This window comes from Physella acuta, unplaced genomic scaffold (genome assembly GCF_028476545.2).
Source record: "Physella acuta isolate Inbredline_101_S28 unplaced genomic scaffold, ASM2847654v3 ptg001867l, whole genome shotgun sequence".
Classification (NCBI taxonomy): domain Eukaryota; kingdom Metazoa; phylum Mollusca; class Gastropoda; family Physidae; genus Physella; species Physella acuta.
Genome location: NW_026733373.1, coordinates 7,618 through 16,521, shown reverse-complemented (window position 1 = coordinate 16,521; position 8,904 = coordinate 7,618). Strand labels below are relative to the sequence as shown.

Genomic DNA, 8,904 nt, shown 5'->3' with positions numbered 1-8,904 from the left:
TTGGCCCACAATCATCCTTGGAACTTGCTTAACATAATTGCTTTTGGAACTAGTCCTCGATATTGCTTCGTTGAGGAGGAGATACGACTTAAAGCTGCGGACACACATCCATCCATTCATTCATACATCCAGAAATGACGAGTTAATAATCGCAATTGTCCAGTATGGAAATTGCGCTAAAATGTAGTAAATATCATCCTAGGCCTACACGATGCTCAGTTTAAATGTTCTTAATTAATTTTTTGTGACGGAATGAAAGGATTTTTGAAAACTTTCTTCGGCAATATTGTTCTAAATTATGGCAGGAATCGATTGGTAAATGTTTCAAGTCGCTAAGTGGTCTGGTTGCCGAGATATGGGCCAAAAAACTGCATTTTTTCTAGGTTTTTTGGCTTCTCCGGGAAATCCAGGAAGGAATTCCGGGAATTTTTTTTACCCACAATGATCCTTGGAACTTGCTTAACATATTTGCTTTTGGAACTAGTCCTCGATATTGCTTCGTTGAGGAGGAGATACGACTTAAAGCTGGGGACACACATCCATCCAGAAATGAGGAGTTAATAATCGCAATTGTCCGTATGGAAATTGCGGTAAAAACATGCAATTTGGCTGAACCTTCATTTAAATACAACATAACATGAACATTAAAGTACTTCTAAACAACAATAAACAATTAAACATTGCAATGCCTAAGTAATAAAGCAATAAAACTTCTGAAAAACAACTGAATATACACATAATATGTGACCAATTTATATATATATATATATAAATCACATCTAACATCAGGGTAATTATATTAAAAACTAAAACTTCAATTCACTTGATTCATTAACAAAGGGATATAACTCAAAAAAATACACAACAAGTATCATGCAGGAGTCATGTAATCTTGCTCATGTTTCTTCCTCAACCTGTCCAGTCTAGAATCCTCACAGCGCCTGACCAGAGGGTACATGAGCAGCAGCAGAGCCCCCAGCACCAGACTGGCAGAACATATGAGGATCACGGCTGTGAATGATCCAGTTGTGTCGGTGACCCAACCTAAATTAAAACACAAAACAGAAAGTTACATGTTACATCTAGGAATTTTTAAAATAGAACACAAATTTTAAAATATTCATCATAAAAATTAAAAATACACTGACATTGGTCTGTGTGTAGTGTGTAGGTCAGTGTGTAGTGTGTAGGTCGGTGTGAATAATATAAGTTGGTGTGTACCAAGTGAGTCAGTGTAGTGTGTAGTTTGGTATGCAGTGTGTTGATGTACTTGACATTTAAAAAAGTTAAGAACATTTCTATTTTTTAAATTAAGTTTCTGTGGTAGAAAACACTAGTCTAAATTCCAAGGGAGACAAACTTTTATTTTTAAAAATCAAGAGTGGTATTTTTTTTTTACATTCTGATTAGCAACACTAAAAATACAAGTGTGAAACCCCAGGGAAAAAAATATATATCAATGGTTGTAAAATTAAAAATTTAGAAGACCACTGCTTTTACAAACAATATGAAATTTTCAACGTTATTTAAAGACAATTATTGTAGTTATCAAAAAGTTATTATGAAGTTATTATTAATGTAAATTCAACTTTTAGTTAGTCAAAGGATTACAATTTAGTCAAAAAATCTAACAATAAATTGAAAAAAAATTTTATTTGAACATACCGAGGAAAATTTGACCAAGTGAAGCTCCTATCCCTTGAATCAGCAACACAACAGCCAAATTTTTCGCCATGAGCGCCACGCCCACAAAATCCACAAGCACCACAGACATCAAGCAGACGTAGCTTCCTCCAACTAATCCGTACATGAACGAATGAAACGCCAACCAGTAAAACGTATCAGCAAACAGTATAACAAATATATTCACACCGCAGAGTAGGCAGGCGAAGGATTTGATCTTGTACCTCGCCACCAGATTTAGGTCCGCAAATATCCCAGTGCTTATCCTGGCTATGAGATCACCAACTCCGCAGGCGGATATTAAAGCTGCATTTTCAAACCCGCGGAAGCCCTTTTTTTGACATATCGGAGGCAGCAGCAGGATGAAATTAAAATATCCGAAGAAACAGAGAAAAGACGCTAGGGTAAAAAACAAGGTGATGTAGCTTTTCAAGACGGTGAAATCAATGACGCGGCGCCAGCCAGTCAGTGATTTGGATTTTGCGATGTCCACTTTGTGCGCCTTCTCGTCAATGTTGGAGACATCCTGAACGGAGGGGGACACAAGGTAGACGCTGCCTGTACTGGTTAGCATGGCCCTGCGCTGGATGTAGAACTGGTCATCAACGGAATCATCCCATTGGTCACTTCTGTTTTCATCATAACGTTTATCAGCATCGGCGTCATTTTTGTTGCTAATTTCTTCAATGTTATTTTGGTCTGTTGAGTGTAAGGTACCATTTGGTCCGTTATTTAGAAGTGGTCTCGCTATCCCGTCATCTTTGTCAGCTGAGTTGAACTCCTTGTTTGTTTTGGCTAGTTGCCCCTCACCATTGGCTTGAGGCTAGGGAATTAAGGGAGATAAAAATATATCATAAATAAGGGAGATAAAAATATATCATAAATAAGGGTGATAAAAATATATCATAAATAAGGGAGATAAAAATTTAAGCTTTGAATTGAGCTAGTGGTGTGTTGATGAAATTATAATTTTCCGTTGATAAAAGTATATTAGATTTATTAACAAATGTGCACAAACAATTAGTTTTGTAGATAATTGTACACATGTGAATTGATTTTCACAATACATTTGTATGTTTAAGTTAGAGTTAAGTCGAAAAAATTCTAACCAGCTACTCTACTTCACCTGCTTTACTTCAGCTTTGACCACCTCCTCAGGCCCGTAGCTTTCAATGGGTCGAAACAGAAACCCAGAGATGGCAGCGTGGAAGTACAAGGCGGAGATGATCAGCAAGGTGCCACCCAGGCCGTAGGACTCCAGGAGGTGGTCAATGATCAGGGGCATCAGGAACTGACCAATACTGGCCCCTGCCAGACCCATGCCTGTAGCCAGGGTCCGGAATTTCCTGAAGTACTTTCCCAGCATGACAAGGCCGTTTCCATAGAAACTGGAGTTGCCGATTCCTGAAAAAAGAAATGTCAGTGTAAGTAACCAACATAATGCCATTGGTCTGGTGCAGGGGTCTCCAAACTACGGCCCGCGGGCCGGATGTGGCCCGCGATGTCCTCTCATCTGGCCCGCGGAGCTCTTTTTGTGCACGGAAAAAACCTTTGTTGGTGATGGCTGAGGAACTTTGCCCAGAAAAATCAAAGACATGCCTGGAAGAAACTTTTGATTTGCACCCCCCCTCAAACTTTCAATTTGCACCCCCCTCAACCTTTCAATTTATTTTTCCAACCCATTTTGGCGCCCCCTAAGGTCGGCGCCCGGGGACATATGTCCCACCCCGCCCCCCCTTGCTACGCTACTGGCCCCCGAACTGAAATTTGATAGTTAATGCGGCCCTCGGACTGAAAAGTTTGGAGACCCCTGGTTTGGTGGATTAAAAGGTACCATAACAGGATTTGGTACATTTCATCATTTCACTTTCTGAGTTGTCTTAGATAATAGAAGTTTCCCTTTCAAACCTGACGGTCTATGGGGCAAGTGAAGTAGAGTTCACTTGTTTCTGTGACCTCGGCATATGAAGAGATAGTGTGGTCAGCGCTATGCCCAGCCGCCTTTACTTTCCCTAACGAGAGTTAGGTACCCATCAGAGTTGGGTGGACTCAGGGGCGGTCTACTGACTTGGACCCGGATTCGAACTCGAGACTTACGGGTTAGCAGTCCAGCTCTCTACCGCTAGACCGCTCCGTCCCCCTTGTCTTAGATAATACAAATGAAATATAACTAAAGCTGAAATAGGGATGGCATGGTCTGATGGTAGAGCTGTTGACTGCTAACACCACTGTCTCGAGTTCAAATCCCATGCTGGAATCTGTAGGACGTCCCTTAGCCCATCCATCTCTGATGGGTGCCTCATTCACATAACAAAGCCAGCTGGGCATAGTGCTGACCACACTATCCCTGTTTTTTGAGGTCATTGAAACAGATTAACTCTACTTTATCTCCCACATGTGTCTTACGCACAAAATAGAAAAAGATGAGATTAAAGCTGAAATAAATAAAGAAATTTAATATTAGTGATAAAAACTTTTTTTATGACAAATCTCAAACTTCAAAGCCTGGAAATTTCACCAACAGGTATTGAAAGTAGAATATTATTTTCTTCTTCTTCATTCTTGATTTTAATATTGGAAGGGAATTCCTCTCACACAATTAAGAATTATGTATCAACTTGTTAGGGTAATATCGGCTGTTCACTCTTATTTCAGGAACTTTTCTTTTAAATAAGCTCCCATAGCCTTGGTTCAATAAGAATAAGCTACAAGGCAGAAGTTTACCAACCCAACCATTCATGTAATTACAACAAGCTATATATATAAAATTTACATGAATTGAACATTACCAAATAGCAAAGAACACAGTATGCAATTACTAAGTAGTTAATACATGACAAACATTTTTAAATGAATAACTAGAGACAAAACTTTACTATTATAGTATGAAAAGTTACATATATCTGTTAACCTAATTGCCCCTCCCCTAGAAACTAGTCAGTCCTGCCCAGATTTGAAACCATGGTGTAAGAAGACTTTAGCTTACCCCATACATAACCATGACATAAAACATCAACATACCAACTTTAACTAGTTTAACCCCATACAAAACTATGACATAAAACATTAACTTACCAACACTAACCCCATACATAACCATGACATAAAACATCAACATACTAACTTTAACCCCATACAAAACTATGACATAAAACATTGACTTACCAACACTAACCCCATACATAACCATGACAAAATTGACATAAAACATCACCATACCAACGTTAACCCCATACAAAACTATGACATAAAACATGAATGTACCATCACTAAACCCAAACATAAATATGACAAAACATTAACTTACCAACACTAACTCCATACATAACTATGACGTAAGGCATGCTGACGAGCAGACTGCTAAGTGCCAACCCAATAAGACCAACTACTGCTCCAAAGATAATTACTCTCTGTGGTGTGATTCTTTCACCAATGATTAAAGCAGTTGGAGCTGGAAAAGTTAAGAATTAATTAATTAATTAATTTAAAATAACGCATTGTAATAGGGTTGTAGATAATAGCACAAAGTAATTACTGATCACAATATATTTTTGTTAATTAATTACAAAAATTAAGTTCTCCCTGAGAATTTTTGTAAAAAGTTTAAAATTAAATGATAAAATATTGAAATGTTTTCTAAAATGGTTGAAACGATTCTCTAATTAGTTTAATTAAGATCTTACCACCAAAAGCATACACAAAAGCAGACACACTCATGGGCAGCAAGGCTACAGCTGTGGATACTTCAAATTTTTGCTGGAATGCCAACAAAAGCAGGCCATAGGATTTGGCCAGTCCAACCATGAAGAAGGCATAGATAAACACACCTGAAATAAAAACAGAACAAAGAAATTGGTCAACTGACCATGAAGAGGGCGTAGATTAACACACCTGAAATAAAAATAGATTATAGAAATTGGTCAGCTGACCATGTAGAAGGCGTAGATTAACACACCTGAAACTAAAAACAGACCTTAGGAATGGGATGGCATGGCCTAGCGAAAAGAGCTAGACAGCTAACCCAAAAGTCTCGAGTTTGAATTCGGGTTCAACAGTAGAATGTCCCTGTGTCCACCCAGTTCTGATGGGTACCTAACTTACAATAGCACAAAAAAGCGGCTGGGCGTAGTGCTGACCACACTATCCTTTCATATGCCGAGGGCTCTGAAGCAGATGAACTCTACTTCATCTGCCCCGTGTATCTTAGGCACAAACCGAAAAGATGATGATGGGATTTGGGTAGCTGGAAACACGAGGCAGGCATAGAAAAACACCTGAAAATAGTTACAACAAATGATGGAAGTTTCACTAATGATTATGTTCAGTTAGCTCACCGACTTAAAGTAGGCCCTATTAGCTAAACAATAATAATTTGATGGAATCTAAATTCAAATAAACATAGCAAAATCTACTGTCACCAAAGTAGCTCTGATTCTTTTTGAGACCACACGTCCCATTAATAACTCATTAAATAACAATGATTGAATTTCAATAAATAAAATGGTTGATATTTGAAACTTTTAAAATTTGATTGGGGGATATGCTATGGCAATTAATAGACTAGACCTAAATCTAAAACTGTTGGTAGTGTTAGGGTTAGCTGCTGATAAATTTATGCTTGGTTGGACATAAGGATAGAATTTTTTATTAATCATTTAGAAAAAACCAAAGGCAACTTTCAATATGCCTTTCAATATATATAGCAATGTTCTAGAGTTTAATTTGGTTAACTGGTGTCATCTAGCAAAAAACAGGCTTTAGATTGTTTAGCTAGGCCACCCATTAGCTATCTAAAACCATCATTCTCTAAGTTAAAAACAATCATCCATTCATTATCCAAAACATTCATCCCTTAATTACCCAAAACAATCATCCACGCCCATTGCTTATCCAGCGGAGGAGGGGGCTTCTTTCTCGTAGAACTGATTGCCATTTTCTGTCAATCAGGTTTTTCCCAGACTATAAATTATGATTGTAAGAGAATGCATAGGTGACATTCAGCGACAGGAAGGTAATCATTCATCTGATCTGTTGATATAAGTAATATTAATGTTAAACTGATTCGTCATTGTTATATTACAATCATTACTGTAAAAGGGTTGTAAAAAATTAGCGTGAGTATGACCACACAAGTCCTATTCATATGTAAATATGTAATACTTATATAATATATATTAATCATGATATAAATATAATGATTCTTTATTTTTATTTGATCACAGCAAGTAAGGCCTAGAGAAAATCAAAATTATCATTATCAATTATGATAATATTAGGCGTCAATAACTAATAATTTAATAGGTGAGGCCTTTTCACTTGGTGTCTTTGATTAAGGAATATGGACAAATAAAAGTAGATGCTAGCAATCTAGCTGGAAGTTAGCCTAGTAATAAGTTACGAAGTGTCTACTCGGAATAAGATTTTTCGGCAAAAGATAGTTCTGCGCATGCGCAGTGACCTATGGCTAGGGTTAGGGCTAGAATGAGGGTTAGGGGTAGGATTAGGGTTAGGGGTAGGATTAGGGCTAGGGTTAGGGTTAGGATTAGGGCTAGGGTTAGGGATAGGATTAGGGATAGGGTTAAGGATAGGATTAGGGTTGGTATTAGGGTTCTGCGGTTGTAAACACACGCATGCGCAGTACCATCGAAAACATCGCCGCTAAGGCAAGTCGTAGTTTCTCTCCATTGCGCATGCGTATCGCATGCGTATCTTATTCCGACTAGAATCGGCCAATAAGTTATCTACTCTTATTCTTTATCTTATAATAATATAATTATATAGGCCTAATGATCTAGATCTATGCCATTCTAATTTATTTTAATATTATTATAATCAATTAATCATTCTATACTTTTGCTTTAATTTTTAATTTATTTTGCAAAATTTGCATTGCATCATCATCATCACAGTTTAGAATTTACTAACTAAAAACTATTTTATACGTTTAGATCTAGATCTAGATTTAGAATTTACTTCCACATGAGTAGATTATAATTTAATAAATAGCCCTACTATTTAGGCTTTAGATCTATGAACGAACCATTTTTATTAAATAGTGATCCAACTCGAAATAGCGTTTCTACTAGATTAGTAATAATTACAGTTGACAATCACCATGCCATCAACACATTGCAAGAAGTAACACAGTTATTAGCAGTCTAAAACATGGTCTGCCCAACTTAAAACTCGTCCTTTTACTCAAGTGCCCTTCACCTATTTTTAACGAAGATAAACATCATTGAATCAACCTGAATTACATTTTTATAACGGTTATCTTCGCCAATACAAAACGTTGATTAATTAAATTCATTAATGAAATATAAAAAAAACCGTTGGCCTAAACCCTTTTATTATTCTTATAAGCCTATTAATGTTTATATGGTGCTACTCCGCTAATTGGCTAAAGAACAGATTTCATGAATTACTTGTAGCCTAGGCCTACTCATAGGTAGGTTGGGGGAAATCACAGATAGGCTAAACCACAACACTCTATGCCTACACACGCCCTCTCATAAACTGCACATTACGATTCCAGGTGTTGACAGTTGGCCTTAGCAAGCCGGTGCTCCAAATAAAAGTGAGATTCAAAGTGACACAAAGGAGAGGGGGAGGAACTTGTACAGCATGAAGGTTGGTGGGGAGGGGGGGGGGGGGGGGAGGAGGAAGAAGAAAATTCAAACAATCAGAGTAATATGACCGACATAGTGCAGAGTCGTAGCGAGGGGGGGGGGGGGCGAACTGTACTTCACTTGCCTATCGAACCGTAAGTTTCAAAAGGGTGCTTTAATTTATACTGAAAATGCACATCTGTTGGCAAAATACGATTATAAAGTATCATTACATTTGATGATGTTTGGTATTAGAGTAGGTGGAGCTTCGTTTTAGATGGATTTAATTTAGTGCGACAACAAAAACTAGCTAGGTAACAGTTGACACTAATGCCAGTGTAGGATGCTAGGGGCCTCTATAGGTTCCTAGCTTATTGTATTCAAATAGTTTTGTTTATGTGTTCTCTCCTAGATAGAATTGACTTTACTTTTTTGGATTCTTTGAATTTGCATCACCAACATTGCTCCTCGTGTAAAGTTAACCTAAACACTAACCTCTCTGCTAGTCGTCAAACTACACCAAATCTTAAACGAAAGTAACCACGTAAATAGAAGCCTTTTCTATCTCAAAAGAAAACTAAGTCTTACAAATAAAAAAAAAAACCTTTGCTGA

At 37.4% G+C, this 8,904-nt stretch overlaps 1 protein-coding gene across 1 annotated transcript; it reads right to left on the bottom strand.

Annotated features, from left to right (window-relative positions):
• Positions 1–473: 473 nt before the first annotated feature.
• LOC131930940 (monocarboxylate transporter 5-like) lies at positions 474–8,181 on the bottom strand. Its single transcript, XM_059287604.1, has 8 exons — positions 8,109–8,181; positions 7,724–7,896; positions 6,544–6,711; positions 5,367–5,510; positions 4,991–5,134; positions 2,810–3,087; positions 1,666–2,506; positions 474–1,044 (listed from the first exon to the last, which is right to left on the bottom strand). Exons 3-8 carry the CDS (start codon positions 6,614–6,616, stop codon positions 872–874), a joined length of 1,653 nt encoding a protein of 550 aa, XP_059143587.1. The 5' UTR covers positions 6,617–6,711; positions 7,724–7,896; positions 8,109–8,181; the 3' UTR covers positions 474–871.
• Between the last annotated feature and the right edge of the window lie 723 nt (positions 8,182–8,904).